This window comes from Mirounga leonina, unplaced genomic scaffold, assembly GCF_011800145.1.
Source record: "Mirounga leonina isolate KUSES-001 unplaced genomic scaffold, KU_Mleo_1.0 Mir_91, whole genome shotgun sequence".
Taxonomy (NCBI): Eukaryota; Metazoa; Chordata; class Mammalia; order Carnivora; family Phocidae; genus Mirounga; species Mirounga leonina.
The window spans coordinates 37,359,021-37,376,379 of NW_023270839.1; the positions used below are offsets into that span (position 1 = coordinate 37,359,021).

The 17,359-nt window shown below is 45.5% G+C and overlaps 1 protein-coding gene across 12 annotated transcripts in view; it reads left to right on the forward strand.

Annotated features, from left to right (window-relative positions):
- The window catches only part of TLN2 (talin 2), a 429,909-nt gene that overhangs the window by 276,676 nt on the left and 135,874 nt on the right, over positions 1-17,359 (forward strand). For all 12 annotated transcript variants that reach the window (XM_034994419.1, XM_034994414.1, XM_034994422.1 and 9 more), the window contains 9 exons: positions 1,309-1,410; positions 2,326-2,402; positions 5,390-5,570; positions 6,456-6,569; positions 8,690-8,798; positions 9,525-9,733; positions 10,296-10,394; positions 14,808-14,975; positions 16,198-16,492. In XM_034994419.1, the coding sequence (XP_034850310.1) occupies positions 1,309-1,410; positions 2,326-2,402; positions 5,390-5,570; positions 6,456-6,569; positions 8,690-8,798; positions 9,525-9,733; positions 10,296-10,394; positions 14,808-14,975; positions 16,198-16,492 (1,354 nt within the window). The remainder of the gene's footprint in view (positions 1-1,308; positions 1,411-2,325; positions 2,403-5,389; positions 5,571-6,455; positions 6,570-8,689; positions 8,799-9,524; positions 9,734-10,295; positions 10,395-14,807; positions 14,976-16,197; positions 16,493-17,359) is intronic.

The window sequence follows — 17,359 nt, forward strand, 5'->3', positions numbered from 1 at the left end:
TCCCCACTTTTTGAAAATAATTGTTCGAAGAACAATTTGTTGAGACTTTTTTAAATTGTATCTAGACATTATGGTTATTTAGTTAAGAGACTCTTGCTCTTACTTATACATTGAACACCATGTGAGATGGTGTTACAACTTCTGCTGCAACCATAGAATATGATTAAGTAAAACTCATGAGGTGCAAGATAAGTTACTACATTTCCTTCTATTTTTTCATCTATCCCACTGTTGTTTTATTTTTAACCTTCCCAGCCTCCTGGGAAAATTTTGGTTATTACATTTTTCCTTATTATAGTTGTTATATGATTCCTTCTTCTGACTTATTTCTCTGTTGAAACCTATTTGTTTCAGGAGAATTTGTAATCTATGAAACATATTTTATGATGGCTGCTTTAAAATCTTTATCAGATAATTCCAATATCTGATTCATTTCAGTATTGGCATCAGTTGATTATCTTTCCTTATTCATATCATAGTTGTTTGGCTCTCGATATGAGTAGTGACTTTTTAAAATTGTATCTAGACATTGTGATTATTTAGTTAGGAGACTCTTGCTCTTACTTAAATCTTCTGTTTTATCAGACAGTCATCTTGTTTAGATTTAGTGTAGCTTTCTGGTCTCCTTTTGTGGGCTTTTCAGTGCTATTCTGGATTGCTTTGACACTGCCAGAGTTCTCACTCAAGACTTGATGGTGCTGTTTGTGAAGGCATTCACTTGGACCACCTGCTATTGACCTTTTGGGGATAGGCAGAAGCTACCCGGCCTGTCTTTGTTCATGCCATTGGGTGGAGGTCAGGAAGACATAGGCTTCACGTGACCACTGTTGCACAAGAACAAGACCACTGGCCTGTCTGGGTTGTGGAGCCGGGGCTGGGGTGGCCTGGGCTTTCACTGCTCTGCAGCTACTGGTGAGCACCGGCCCAGGTTGTGGAGGTGGTTTGAGGCTCCGAGATAGATCTCCATTGGGCTTCTCCTCTCCTGGTCCTCTGGCAAAAAAGGACAGGCTTTTGAAATCCTGCCTTTTTGAGATTCTGGGTTTCAGGCACCCACCTGGGAGTAATCAGATATAAAGGAAAACCCAAGAATTCACCAGAGTGTGTTTTCTCAAGTACTGTGCTCCATAGTCAATCTACCTTTCCAGCTTTCAGGGCCCTTTTACTAAATTTTAGGGTATTCAATTGTGTTTAAAGGGGAAGAGAAGGGAAAAGGGAGTCTATGCCATTTTGTTCCGGGACTAGGCCTCTTTACCTTTAAAACTGTAGATACGTGATGTAGTTATATTTCTTCTAATGCTGTTTTTTCAGGATTTTGGGGAGTATCAGGAAAGCTACTATTCAGTACAAACCACTGAAGGAGAGCAGATATCCCAGCTGATTGCAGGCTACATTGACATCATCCTCAAAAAGGTATTTCATACTGATGCAAATTGGAAAAGCTGCCTTTTTTAAGACACTGACTTAGATGATGCTGCAACCTGGGGAAAAACAACAACAATAACAACACAAAACCACCATAATTTGAAGTACTTGATTCACTAATTTAATCTTAACATTAAGATTGCTTGAGTGTGCAGTCTTTAACCTCAAAATCCTACAAGAATTTCCATTTTAGCTGCAGTTCCTATTTATATTATTACTGCCAGGTAATGAGCTGTAGTGCTTCACTTAGCTAATGAATGAGACTAGCTAACCACTCAGCATCTTCCTCTCTAGGTAGTTCTGTTAGCTTTCCAGCCTCTTTAGAAACCTAGGTTGAGGGTCTGAAAATGCTCTTTATATTTTTCATGAATTTTTTTTAAATAGGCTCCATGCCGAGCATGGAGCCCACTCTGGGGCCTGAACTCATGACCCCAAGACCAAGACCTGAGCTTAGATCAAGAGTCACATGGTCAGCTGACTGAGCCACCCAGGTGTTCCTCGTGAATTTTTACCAAATTACCGAATTTCATGAAGTTTTAGTAAATTCTTACCAAATTTAGTGGGGTTATATACCATAGTGGTATACAGACTGCCAAAGACTTCAAGATACAGCCCACTGAAATAACCAAGTTCAACTAGAACATCAGTATCTGTGTCTTGATTTTAACTGTATGAAATTTAGTCGATGCAGTAATAAACACAGAAGGCATATTTCTATATTGTGTTAAACCATGTATTTATTTTATATTGTTACTTTTGTTTTTGTTCACCCATCACCTACTCCAATACAAAGAATTTTGAGTAAACCTCAACATTTTTGCTTGTGTAGCTCCTTTTAAAAGGTATCTTAAGTTTCTTGCATCAAGACCTGCTGAGTTTCCTTTTTGTTTCGTTTTACCTCAGAAACAAAGTAAAGATAGATTTGGATTAGAGGGGGATGAGGAGTCGACTATGCTGGAAGAGTCCGTTTCCCCAAAAAAGTAAGTATTTTTAAGAGCCCCAGAGAACCCACCTTCTCACTAAATGGACAGGTTTCCTTGTGCCTAGTCTGGAGTCTGTTGACCTGAAGTCCGTCAGAAGGGGAGACAGCAGTGCATTATATAAATGAGCCTTGCTTCTTGAAAGGTGGTTTCCAGACCATCATTTTCAGGGTTGAGTATATTCTTATGGGGGTAAGAGGCTGTGGATTTCAGGGAGACACAGAACAAAATGTAACTCCATCTTTAGACACAGTGAGTATTCGTGAATCCTGTTCTGCAGTTGCTCATTTAAATCTCCTAATGTGTGTCATTTTCATCAAATGCTGGAGAGTGAGTTTCTGTTTAATTCTGTGACAGTGGAGGAGTTATTGTTTATAGAACATGTGTCATGAGGCAGTAGAGGGAAGTGTTTAAAATATGGACTCCAGAGCCAGACTTGCTGGGTTCAAATCTCGAGTCTCTCTCTTTTTTTTTTTTTTTAAGAGAGTGGGGGATGGGGGGAGTTGCAGAAGAAGAGGGAGAGAGTCTCAAGTAAGCTCCACACCCAGCGCAGACCCCGACAGCGGGGCTCATTCTCACAACCCTGAGATCATGACCTGAGCTGAAATCAAGAGTCAGATGCTTAACTGACTGAGCCACCCAGGCACCCCTTGAGTCTCTTTTTTAATGTGTGGCCTTGGAGATATTACACATTTCCTCTGCCCCTTCATCTCAACTATAAAATGAGAATAATGATAGTACCACCTTATACGATTTATTTTGATGACTGAATTATTAATAAAGCACATAAAACAATGCCTGGCACATCATAAATATTTACTGTTCTTAACATCTTCATCATCATTTTCGATTCAGAACAGTCTCAAGTTAACCCCATTTTATAGGTAAGGAAACTGAGATTTTGAAAAAAATTTTTATTTATTTATTTATTTTTTTAAGATTTATTTATTTGACAGAGAGAGAGACAGAGAGAGAAGGAACACAAGCAGGGGGAGTGGGAGAGGGAGAAGCAGGCTTCCCGCCAAGCAGGGAGCCAGATGCGGGGCTCGATCCCAATCATGACCTGGCCGAAGGCAGACGCTTAACAACTGAGCCACCCAGGCGCCCCGAGATTTTAAAATTTTTAAATTAACATCTAATAAATGGTACTTTGGGAAAATCCCAGCAGCTGCTTCCCTTATGTTATGTAGAACATTGTGATAATTAGTTTCTTGCCTACATTTGACTCTCTATGTCTAGCATGCTGTCTCATTTCACCCCAATAACAACCCCCGATGTAAGAGGTAGACCAGATGTTACTGCCTGTTTGTGACTGAGGAAACCAAAGCTCTGAAAGTTACTTCAGATGCACACATGAGGCAGAGCCAGGAGTCAGTTCATATCTTGTGATGTTTCTTACAGTACAGAATCTGCCAGAAAGTTCTAGCAGATTCAAGCATATTGAACTTGCTAAGTCATAGTAATTGCTTCTGGAACATTTCCATACTCCATCACTTTGTCCTGATTTGCTTCATAATCACCTTGAAGGTGCTTTTCCATTTGTCCCCTATTTTAGTACACAATTTGGAACCAAACCTGATGGTATGATGCGTTTCACGTACGTGGTACCCTCTTGAAGAGCACCTTAAGTCGTTGGAATTATTAATGACCATTAGCTGGAAATCAGTAAGCTAGTGCTTTCTGGCAGGGGTGAGTTGTTCCCCTCAGAGGACTTGGCTGCACTTGTCCTTCTAAGAGCAGTTGAGTAAGTGTCTGAGCCCAGAGCACTGAAACTCTATACTGCCTTTTACCAAGGAAGCCCCTTCCCACTGCCTGGGGCATCATGGTGGGGGATCTGATCAAGGCAAGCAGGAAGAATGGTCCAGGTTGGTTCCCATCACAAGACCTGCCACTTCTCCCTGCTTTAGACATCGGCTGAGATCACAGGATGCAGCTGACTTCCTCCTGGAGCCCCCACATCCACCCTTCCTAGTGCCAACCCCTCACAGACATTACTGTTCCTCCATAGATGCCCACTGTCTGGTATCCTAGCATGGCTCATGAGCTTTGCCCTGGGCAATAGAGAATGATCTGTGATGGTTGGAGAACCCTGGGACAGAGGCCTGGTCACTTAATGCAGCTGGTTCCTTAATGCAGCTGCTCACCAAATCTGCATGCATGCGCATGCCCGCACGCACACACACACACCACCTCTCTCTCTCCCCCCTGTCTCTCTCCCCCACCCTAGACTCTCCCTGTATGGGGTCTGTCCTCTGGGCTCCTGCCAGATAGTCCACCTTCATATGCTCAAAGTCCTTACCACTCATTCTAAGAACATACCAGAAGTAAAAATTTGATTTTTTTTTTTTTTTTTTTACTGAATGTCCTAGGAATCTTCCTAGATTTTTTTTTTTTAAATCATCTGGAGGAGGTGCCAAAGTCTGTCTAATCATCAAGGCTCCAGAGGTGTTTAAGTGCCCTCTGTGGTCAATGGCCTTGGTCTTGGGGGAAGAGAGCTAAGCTGTGGGAGATTCTCTTTTAGTTCCTTCCTACACTTCTCCTTTCAGTCCAAGGCTAAATGACCTCTGTCCTCAATGCCTAGAATAGAACCTGGCCCACAGTAGATATTTGTTGAATGAATGCTATTTCAGGTGGAATTTACCAGCTAATAGATTAATGTTTCCAAAACTTCTACTTACACCTGGAACATCATTGTTACAGAAACATAACAATGGTGGTGACGGCGGCGGGGGGGAGGGTCCTTAAGCAAAGCTAAATTGCGTAATATCGTGAACCAACTGGGAATGGTTATTTATATGAATAACGATAAAAAGATTCATCTCAGGGTTCTTCTGAGTATTTCAGTGCCACTTCATTCACAGTTCTGTTGATGCCTCTTTTGAATTGGCCTCTACAGCGTAACGCAGCAAAAACTGTGACAATTGTGCTATCTTATTTCACGGTATGTGAGTGGCCAGCCCGCAGTGACCAACCCCTGTCCCCTGCAGGTCTACCATCTTGCAGCAGCAGTTCAATCGGACTGGGAAGGCGGAGCACGGCTCCGTGGCACTGCCCGCCGTGATGCGCTCAGGCTCCAGCGGGCCCGAGACCTTCAACGTGGGCAGCATGCCCTCACCACAGCAGCAGGTCATGGTTGGGCAGATGCACCGAGGGCACATGCCCCCGCTGGTGAGGCTTCCCCCACGCTGGCCTTGGGCGTCGGTACTCTGCCTCTGATGTGCAGGGAGAGACACCAGCCCTGGGGAGAGCTTGTGTGCGTCATCACGCTCTCACCCGTTCCCATCCGAGCCGTGGGCTCTTCAGCTGCGTGGTCCCAGTGCCTGGCTCCCCGGTGCTCTCTTTAAATGGGGTGTCTTAGTAACTCCCTGTGCAGGATCACAGGTGTCCTCGGGGGCCGGAGAGCGACCGTGACCTCTCCACGTGACTGGTGATACAGAGTATAGAGCCCGGCTTCCTTGCCTTAATAGCATCAAGCTGCTAATTAGCCCAGGATACCCCTTGGCGGGTCTTAGAAATAGACCCTGTCTGTAGTGGTTCACGCTTTCCCCTGAGCGGATCATTTCTTCTTCCCACTGCTCGTCTGCCTGCACAGGAATCATGTGCTGCTTGGGAAGAACTTTATAAAAGCTGAAAAACCTCAAAGCTCGGAAGTAATTTGACTCTGAAGAAGCATGTTGACTGTAGGTTTGGGTGGAATCCTTTCTTACTTACTAAGCACAGTTCTGGGGTGTAATACATTTCCTATGCGTGAGATCTTTTGTTCTCAGTACTGAAAGAGTGAAGTAGCCCCCTGCAAGGACTTTCTGAGTCTTCTTGTCAGCTAATTAAGCTCTCCACACTCTCCTGATCATAACCTCTCTATTGCATACATGCATGTTGAGCATTCTATTAATAACAATCTCTACTCCCAGCCCCGTGCTTGAAATGGGAGGTGCTTGGGGTTGTTGAGACACACCGTGGGCCACTCTGTTTTGAGCCCGGAGTTTCGTGTAGAGGGTCGTGTCAGCCCCAGGAGAGAGGTTATGACCGCCTTGTGGTCATCTGCCTTTGCAGACCTCGGCCCAGCAGGCCCTCATGGGGACCATCAACACAAGCATGCACGCTGTCCAGCAGGCCCAGGACGACCTCAGCGAGCTGGATTCACTGCCACCCCTCGGCCAGGATATGGTAAATATTGTTCATGGTTGTCACTCAGCTTGTCTGCCTGGCACAAAGCAGGGCTTTGCATTCTGTCTGCATTCAGCTGAGTGAATCTTTGTCCAGCCAGGTGAAGTGGAAACTCATGGGTTTTTTTTTACCCCCAATATACTGAGTCTTTGTAGGAGGGGGTGCCCACAGGAAGAGAATCATGGGGTGCTGCTGGGTATTGGCAATACCTCTCAAGGGCCAAGAACTTGGACTCTGGAGTCACATGATCTGGGTTCCAAGCTAATGTCTGTGTGAATCCAGGCAACTTACTGTCTCTAAGCTTCCACTTTGTCATGCATGCACGGGGTCCTTAGGAAGACATGGTAATCCAGTTGTGTGCAGAGTTCTTAGCACACTACCTAACACATAGTGAGAGCTCAACAAGTATTAGCTGTTATTATCAGTGCTTCTCAAATGTTAGCATGCATCAGTCGCCTGGAAGGCTTGTTAAAACAGATTGCTGGGCTCCATCCCCTTTTTTCTAACTCAGCAGGTCTGGGGTAGGGCCTGAGATTTTGCATTTGCAACAAGGCCTCGGGTGCTCTGCTGCTATCTCGGGACCATGCTTTGAGAACCACTGCATTACTATTCAGCTCTTCAGCAGGGCGGGGTAATTTGCCTTTCTGTAGCTGCTACAGAAATTATGGAATTATCTAGCCCCTTCCTGCTCAGACTGTGGCCCATGGGCCAGCAGCATTGGCAATGTATAAGATCTCTTGAGAGGTGTAGAATTTTAGGCCATACCCCAACCTTCTGAATCAGAATCTATTGGTGTGCACGTTAAAGTTGGTGAAGCACTGGCTGGCAATGTCGTTCTCAGCCCTGCTTTGCACGTGAGAATTACCTGTGGAGCTTAAAGAACCAAGCCTGAGGCCCAGCTCAGGCCAAATAAATCCCTGTCATTGAGGGTGGGGCCTGCTTGTTTCATCTCCCCAGATGGTTCTAGTGGGCAATCAGGATTGAAAACCACTCCATTAGGATTGACAGGGCCATCCCAGGCCAGGGCCAAGATGTAATGTGTAGCCTCATCTTGCCCCACCAGGATAACTGTCCTCCAAGGCCTCCCTGAATGCTCTGATTTTCATTGGCGCGCTTGTCCACCTGCAGCTGCTGTTATACTCAGTGCTTTGTATCCCAAGTACCTGAAATCATTAAACATTCTTCATGGGGGAGCTTCAGAGTGAAAATACATAAGGCAGACACCCTCCCATAGCCAGCACTACCATGAGATGGTTTTAACATATTTGTATTTAACAGCCCTGCTTCACCAATTTTTAAAGTTTTGGTATACAAAAAATATTATTAGTGCTAGACACATCCTAAATCTCAATGAATATTTTTGGGATGTTTTGGGAAGCAAATCAGCATCGTCTATTACCACAGGGTCATCATTATGAATGTCAGTGATCACTTATTGGCTAAGTCCAGAAATGCCAGGGAATGGAGAATTTGCTATTTATGGGTTCCAGTGACCATAAAGTATAATATCTCGAAAGGTTTTTAAAGACCATTGAATTCCTACAGTAGAAGAAATGTAAGGCACAGGACCTAGATGTAATCTGCTCGAGGTCATGTTACTTGTCAGTGGTAGAGCTGGATCTAGAACAGAGGTCTTGACCCATTCCCCCCAGTCCTTCCCAGAAAGGTGCCACATCTACACCACATTCATGTTAACAGAAGACAGTCTTTATGCCGACAGAGAACACTCGTGAGCTGCAATACCCTAATTCTAACCTCTCCAAAAAACAAGGTGGAAATTAGCAACAGTTGTTGGTGCTGGTGTGCAGTATTATTGAGACATTAATTCTCATTTTTTATTAAATTTACCTAAATGAAGCCATGTAGAATTTTTCTTAAGATCCTAAAAGCTCAAGAAAAAACTGTGGAGGAAGCATGGAGGACTTACATGCCATTTAGCACCAGTGAATGAGCCAGGGGCCTGTTAATGACTTTACTTAAGATGACTTGAGGGCCTCGTTGGTGCTGGCCCAGGAACAAGAGTACAGACAAAATGCTGGTCTCATTTTATGGCACGATGTCTCTGGTGTCCCAGGCCGTCCCATGCACTGACTGTGTTGTGCCCTTGTCTGGTTTTGCAGGCGTCACGGGTGTGGGTTCAGAATAAAGTCGACGAGTCCAAACACGAAATCCACTCTCAGGTCGATGCGATCACAGCTGGAACAGCTTCAGTAGTTAACCTCACTGCTGGTGAGTCTCTGAGGTCCTTGTGCTCTGTTGCGGTTTTGCTTTAGAAACGATTCCTATTCTTTGATTGAAACAACAGATTTTCATGGGATGAGAGGCTAGTCTATTTTTAGGCGCTCTGAGTGCTCCAGGCACTTTTTCACACTGACCCAGGAGAATGGTGGGGAACATCTCATTCCTTTCCGTCGATATCATGCATCCTTCAGCAAGCCCTGACGTAGCTCTGCTCATTGTTCACCGGTCTGCTGGACGAACTTCGAAGTGTATGGGAGCTGGTTTCTCCCTTCTGGGAGCTTATAGTCTCAGATGGGTTTTGGAGGAATAGATCCATCACGCGGGCCCCTGTCCGTCTTGTCCCACAGTCCTCTCATGGCCCAGCAGGACGCCCACCTTGCGCTGTCAGGTGAGAGTCCGCAAATGTCTCGGCTTCTCTCTGCAGCATTTCAGTGCTTCAGCTGCTGACAGGGGCCTAACAGAAAGGGCCATGGGATGCCAAGACTTCCTTTGGAACTGTACAGGGGTTCATGCTCAGTAGTTCAGCGTAGGAGGCCTCGGGGCAAAAGGACTCGGGAGGAGCAGCACCTTGGAGACAGGGAGCCCGGTGTCACCCTGTGTGCATGTAGCTTTGTGTCCCATTCCTGCAGAGTGATGGCTGATGCCATCACCCATCTGGGCTCTCCTCACCCTTCACCACCCTCCTGTGACGGTGACGGCCCTTCTCTATCCCAGGTGACCCTGCAGACACCGACTACACAGCAGTGGGATGTGCAATCACCACCATTTCTTCCAACCTGACGGAGATGTCCAAGGGCGTGAAGCTCTTGGCGGCTCTGATGGACGACGAGGTGGGCAGTGGGGAGGACTTGCTCAGAGCTGCGAGGACCCTCGCGGGGGCAGTGTCAGACTTGCTGAAAGCTGTGCAGCCTACTTCTGGAGAGGTGAGCTCTTGGGGCACGCGGTCACTCAGGTTCTGGTGAGGCAGGTGCAGCCTTGAGTACTACAGGGCTCCTGCTCTGAAGCTGTTCCTTCCATCCTGATGGGGCATGTTACCATACCATGGGGTTTGGAGTTGGTGAACTGGGTACAGAATCTATGGTTCAACTTTTGGGACTGGTTGTGCTGTTAGTAGGAAACCTCCCTGTCCCCTCACCCCAGGGTACTTGATTCGATTCAACCTCAGAAACACACACAGTCAATACACATTCGAAGGGGATGTAAGTTTGTGCCCTAATTTCCGTAAAGTGCGTATCACCTTCCTAGCAGCTAAGCAAGACTCATTGATTGAACATTTCAAATCGATCCACCTATGACTGGTTTATGAGACATCAGGCATTTCCTTGCACAGATTTTACCAGGGTATTTAAGTCTCCCATCTAGCGGATAGACTCTTATCTACATGCAGGAGGAGGCCAGTCCCTCAGGATTCCTTTTGCTGCCCTCCTGTCTGATGGCGCTGTGGAGGAAATGTATTTTCTTTCCAACCAACATGTGTTTTTCTAGCCTCGACAGACAGTTTTGACTGCTGCTGGAAGCATTGGACAAGCCAGTGGGGATCTTCTGAGGCAGATCGGAGAGAATGAGACTGATGAGCGATTCCAAGTAAGATATTTGCCACCCCTAATTTCGGAAAGGAGTCTAAGTGATGGTCTACACCCAAACAGGGAGAATGTATGAAAAACCAAGTCTTCATTGGGCTGTCAAGAATAAAATTGAGATGGATTTTCTTGGGGGTGGGGCATTTGTTAATTTTTTTTTAAATTTTCAATTAAAAAACTCATTTCCCTTCATATCATGCATCATTCTTGTAAAGCGCTTATTTAGCTATTCTCACTGGTCAATATGCTGGACATTCATTAAACACAGAAGCGGAGGGAATAATGCCATGAACTCCCTTGCGTCTACCATCCAGTGTCTATCCTTATCAACTCATGGGCAGTCTTGTTTTGTCTTTTGGGGGCAGTTTTTTTTTTTTTAAAGATTTTATTTATTAAAAAAAAATTAAAAAAATAAAAATAAATAAATAAATAAATAAAAGATTTTATTTATTTATTTGACAGAGAGATAGAGAGCACAAGTAGGCAGAGAGGCAGGCAGAGGGAGAGGGAGAAGCAGGCTCTCCGCTGAACAGGGAGCCCGATGCGGGGCTCGATCCCAGGACCCTGGGATCATGACCTGAGCCGAAGGCAGCCGTTTAACCGACTGAGCCACCCAGGCGTTGGGGGCAGTTTTTAACTGCATTATTCTGGAGTCCTCATAAAAGAGGAAACGTGTGCTCCCGTACACTGTGCTCACATATAACATAGGCTCTCCTTTGTACTCAGAGGTGGGTCTATTGTCTGTGTCATATCCAAAATCAGCGTGGTAGGGACTTTTTTTCTATCTGTCACCCTTCTTGTTCAGTACCAAGGATATGTGCTGTTTGTCCTCTGCTCACAGTTGTAGCCCCTGCTTTCAGCTGGTTTGATGTGCCACCAGCTCAAATAGGAGTTCAGCTTGTCTGCCTCCATTCCCAGCTGCCACAGATGAGGGGAGCTCCAGGCTACACTGAGCTTGTCTTCTCATATCCTTGTGGGCAGATGCCCTTCATGCCTTTCTCCTTCTCGTAAGACCCAGTTTTTAGTAGTGTATAACTACATTCTAATTCAACTTACCATTCAAGGCCAGGTTCTCTGGAAGATGCCCTTTTCCAAATCCTGTGTCAGGTTGACCAGTGGGGAATTCTGTAGCATTCAGAATAAAAAGATCATTCAACTTTACTGTAGAATTCAAGTTTCTTTCTTCATGAGTAGCAGTTTTGTATGCTGTTTTCTCTGGAACTACCAAACTCCATCTACACAAGATGCGTCAGTTACGCTACGACATGGTCGTACATGTTGTGATATACGGAACTTGCATCCATAGATGAGTTTTGTTTCCCCTTTAATTTCCACACACCTGTGGTGCTGGGGCCAGAGGACTCCTTCATGTCCTGTAATGCAATAAGACTGTCAGTGCTTGAACGTTCGTGTCATGATGGAGGGTGAGCCCCATGATGGGGGGAGCGGGGTGGGGGTGGCGGTGGGTAGCAATATTCCTGGAACTATTTCTATGCTGGGATGGCCGGTAATAATTTCATTTCAAAGAGAATTGATGGCAACCACATAAACATATCCCACTAAATCCAAGCTAACCGTGACCCTATCCTAACTTGACCTGAGCCGGATCCCCAAACTGCCCTTGTATTGGCTATTGCTTTTTGTATTAGAGCAGGTAACTCTTTGTAGGCAGGCACCTGCTTAGGAATTGGGTAAATATGACATTCAGCTGTTGGTTTACTAGGCTTCATTAACATGGTCGACTGACTTTCCTCAAAAATATGACCCCTTTCCCCAGAGTGTTTCGAACGGTTGAGAAGAAAGTCACAGTGCTTCCTCAAGACACTACATGCACCTTGGCTTGCTGAAGATTTTTCTTTTCTTTCTCTCTTTGACAGGCCATTATCATCACATAAAAATGCAAACTCTGCTTCCTGTTGTTTGTATTCAGACATGCTAGGAAAGCAGGTTCAGGTTCACGGTAGGGTCCTGAAGAGGCTTCCGTATCAGGGAAAGGCCTGACTTGAATGCTTCCCATTTCTTTACGATCTCTGGGCAAAGTTCAGTGCGGTAAGGTGATCCTGCAACCTCCTCCAGTTATGAGTAGCCCCTGGCTTACTGACATTGGATTTCTTATGCACTATTTTTCTGATTCTTGAGATCTTATCTCAGAGCTTTTCCTGGGTTCTCAATGTACTGCATGTTCCCAGAGTTAACAAAGATTTATTTTACATGGGCTACATAATAGTGGTCTTGTTGAAAGGTTTGACAAAGGCCTTGTCAGCAACTGTGGCTGTAGTATCACGTTCTTTTTCTAACTGTATTGTTTTTGGACAAAATTAATAGGAGGAATAGGATTTCTTTAAATGAGTCTAACAAAGCCCTTTAGAACAATATGAGTCTACATGACCAAATCTTAGTCCCTCTATGAAAAGACAAATTCATATCAAGTGAAAGAATACTGTGACCCACTTTGGAAAGATATTTTTAAAAAATCTTATAAATAGGGGCGCCTGGGTGGCTCAGTTAAAGCATCTGACTTTTGGGGTGCCTGGGTGGCTCAGTTGGTTGAGCGACTGCCTTTGGCTTGGGTCATGATCCTGGAGTCCCGGGATCGAGTCCCGCATCGGGCTCCCTGCTCGGCAGGGAGTCTGCTTCTCCCTCTGACCCTCCCCCCTCTCATGTGCTCTCTGTCTCTCTCACTCTCTCTGTCTCAAATAAACAAATAAAATCTTTAAAAAAAAAAAATCTTATAATTTGTGACATTTGAGTTGAGTGTTTGCTGAGCATCGAGATAGGTGTTCAGGAACTGTAACTTCAGGGGCGCCTGGGTGGCTCAGTCATTAAGCGTCTGCCTTCGGCTCGGGTCACGATCCCAGGGTCCTGGATCCAGCCCCGCGTCGGGCTCCCTGTTCCGCGGGAAGCCTGCTTCTCCCTCTCCCGCTCCTCCTGCTTGTGTTCCCTCTGCCGCTGTGTCTCTCTCTCTGTCAAATAAATAAATAAATAAAATCTTAAAAAAAAAAAAGAAAAAAAAGAACTGTAACTTCACAGGCCGTGTTGGGAGCAATTTCTAAAAGTTACGTGGCATACAAGTGCCAATCAGATCCTAAAGGCATCTTCAACTTTTGGAACCTCAGACTTTGCTTTTTCCTTGGACATCTAATAAACATCAGAGACCTAAAAGAAAGACTGGACTAAACTGTTCCTTTAAGACTGCTTGGTTTGTGTCCATTTTAAAATTGGTTTACGTGGTAGGTTTATGGGTTTCTGATTTGCCTGGATAGCGTAGAGTTTCTGCTCTGTGTAATACTGTGCAGGCTGAACACTCTCTCCAATATATCATCTCATAAAATGTCTTATTGTAAAGACTCTGTGGGTGCCCTTTGCATTCAGAATCAAAAGTGCTTTTCATTATCTGATGAATTAATAAAGACTTCTGACCACATTTCCTCTCGGAGAAGGCCTTGACATGTTTGTTCAAAATAAAAATGGCTCGTATGTTTGGGGTGTGTTTGGGAAGGCATTTCCAAATCAAATAAACTACCTTCAATACTAAAAGCAAAGAAGCAAATTAAATGTTAACAGTGGTTATTCTTCAGGTCACACAGACGGGCGACAGACCTGGTGGGCTAAATCAAAGGATTCTCCATCCTGCAGACAGAATGCCTTTTTGTTGTGTCGAAGCATAAACTGATCTATAAAGGCTCAGAGCTCCTTGCATCTTCAGTGAGGTCGTAGCTCGTAGCTAGTTTATTTATGTAGGCTCCCTTTCCACTTCTCGTAATAATTTAATCCCTATCCAGAAGACTACAGAACACTGAAAATAACTTATTTTCAGAACACTCCTTGGCTCTTGAGCTATAGGTGTTGTCTGTGCGTGACCAACATTGCCCTCTGGAGGCAGAGATGTGGCCTGACTTTCTGATGGTACCTTGGAACTTTGTGCAAAATGGAAATCCAAATGATAAATTTTCAAGTGACAGTGAGACATGACGACTTGGAGGCCATGAATTCTATCCTTCCTACAGCATGTTGTATTTATGGCATCTGGATACATTTTCAGCTTTTCTTGAGCTACTGCTACTGCATCGACCACATATTCAAGAGACTTAATCTCAGGGTTAGAGAAGTACATGAATGTGAATCAGTGTTTAAAATAAAAACCCTCCCCTGAAATCACCCTATTTTAGATTTAAACCTTATGCTACTTCACATATAGGAAGACTATGTCATGAGGACACTAGTCTCTTCCTTTAATTACGTTTAAGGGTGAGTTGACATTTCAGAAAAATAAGTGGAAAGAACATTCTTACGAAGGACCGGAAAGAAAACGTTCAAATGGAATTTTAATAAAGTGTTTAAGTGGATACCACGTCTTATTTCTAGCTGTAAAGGGTGATAAAAAAATAAATGCCCATTTTTTTATTTCCCATCTTAGGATGTTTTAATGAGTTTGGCCAAAGCTGTGGCCAATGCTGCTGCCATGTTGGTATTAAAGGCGAAGAATGTTGCCCAAGTAGCTGAAGACACAGTCCTACAGAACAGGGTGATTGCTGCCGCCACCCAGTGTGCCCTCTCTACCTCCCAGCTTGTGGCGTGTGCCAAGGTAAGCCAGCTGGTACCGCAGGCCCTTTTCTCCAAGTGTCACATGCCCTAGTCTGCCTCCAGTCACTGGGGGAGACCAGAGGCAGAATTTGTTAAAATTGTCTATGATTTAGAGCTTGCATCAGGTGTTGTCTTTAAGATGACACTATAGGATTTTGACATTAACCACCCCATTGTGCTTTTATCGTTTTTTCCTTGCCCAAGCCCTCAGGCAGGGGTCCTTGTCTGTGTCTATTGGCCATTTCTGCTTGCAGATCGCCGTGTCTCCCCTTTGGACTTCTCAGTGTGTCTTATTTACACCTGCACACAGAGTTCTTGCGTTGTACAGAAATGTAGTAGAGCATCACGAATGGGTTCGTAGATAACCTGCTGACTTGGGGAGCCCCTCCTGCACTGCACAGTGTTAGAGTGAGGGTAATCAGGATTAAATTCATTGTTGCCCGTTATGATGTGCACACTCTGGGTGTCGGACTTTACCTTGTTGAGCACATCATCCCCAGTTTGCCAAAGAGAGAACTGAGGTCCCTAAATGTTTGTAAGTAGCCTGAGGCCATAGAAGTCCTCCGTGGCAGGACCAGGGTAAGCCCAGGCCTGTCGGATTTCACATACCCTTTCCTCACCGTGTGTTCATGCATCAGAAGATGGGAGGTGTCCGTTTTCTCTAACTTGATGACATAACATCTTCTATCTATCTGTGACCAGCTTAGCCTAGCATTTCCTATCCTGTGGTGGGATTTGCAGTGTCAGAAGGAGGAGTCCTGATGGTATCGCTCCTGCTTTCCTTGTGCACCCTCCAAGTACCCACAGATAACTGACAGAATCCCCCTGTTCTTTAAAGTACCAAGAGGTACAGAGTTCCAGATGTCTCTGGAAAAGAAATACAATTCCCTTAGATAGTCTTGTTATCCTAGCTCAGGAGACTCAAGTTAGATGTTCCTAAAAGGAGGAGGCATGACATAAATACCAAAAATTTCTCTGAATGGAAGTAGTCAGTAGAATAGTTACGTATCACTGAAGATAAAAATTAATGGGCATCAAAAGTCACAGAGATAGAGTGAAATCATCAAGTATGAGAAACTTCAGTGATGGTTTAGTGTAATCCCTGGTCCTCTAAGTAAGAAACCGAGGTGCAGAGCAGGAAGGAACATGGTGGAAATGCTAGGGCACAGTGGGGACCGAGAGTTGACCCTCAGTGCCCAAGACCCGCTCCTTTCTCACTTTAGGTGGTGAGCCCCACCATCAGCTCCCCCGTGTGCCAGGAGCAGCTGATTGAAGCGGGCAAGCTCGTGGACCGCTCAGTGGAGAACTGTGTCCGCGCCTGCCAGGCAGCCACCGACGACAGCGAGCTCCTGAAGCAGGTCAGCGCAGCGGCCAGCGTGGTCAGCCAGGCCCTGCATGATCTCCTGCAGCACGTGCGACAGTTTGCCAGCCGAGGCGAGCCCATCGGCCGCTACGACCAGGCCACCGACACCATCATGTGTGTCACCGAGAGCATCTTCAGCTCCATGGGCGATGCCGGTGAGGGGCGATGCCGGTGAGGGGCGATGCCGGGGGTGGACGGGTCCTATTGGGGTTCCCTCGTGGTGACGATTGTGAGTAAGAAAGGTGACGGCTGCCTGGCAAGGGCGAGTTGTCATCAGCCTCTGTCAGAGACTTCCTCGCTGAGGCTGGGAGAAAGATGCAAGACTCCTAATGTGCCCATCCATGGCAACACTTAAAGAGTTCATTAACTAGGCTTTTTAAATAACTTCTCAGCAAATCCCATTTGTTAGAAGAAACATGTCGGATGTGGCAGGTAAAGTTGACGCAGACACAGGAAGTGCAGGAATGAAGCTTGGAAGGAAAACTGTATTCTACTCCCAGGTCCCAGAGAGAGGGTCACCACGTGCCGTGTGGGGTCCCAGGGGAAGCAGCGGGTTTGGTCAGTTTGCAGAAGAGAGGAGTGAGGGGGAGGCCTTAGGTTGTGGCCTTCATCGGGATTTCCATTGGAAAGGCAAGGCAGGGCAGGGTGAACAGCTCAGGACTGCTTAGTTTGACTATTTGCAGCAGGCTCTACACGATAGGGGTCATCATAGCCTCCTGGAATCAGGCCCTGGGATGAATGAGGCCTAAGGATATTGCGTCCAGGGCTGTGGTGGCCAGATAAAGGAGGTGTGGCTCTAAGCTGCTTGGTTTGTGTATCAAAGGCGTGCTCCTGGCTGGACTTGCGCTATCTCTAGAAGTTGGCTAGCCTTCAGAAGGGCAGTCTCTCTCCAGCCAGAAGGGTTTTTTTAAGATGTCAAACATCATAATATCCAGAAAATTTTTAAAAAGGTAAAATGTACCTTTCAGTCTATTAGTTGAAAAGTAAGTCTCCCCAGGCCCAGCCCAGCTCTATCCCATCTA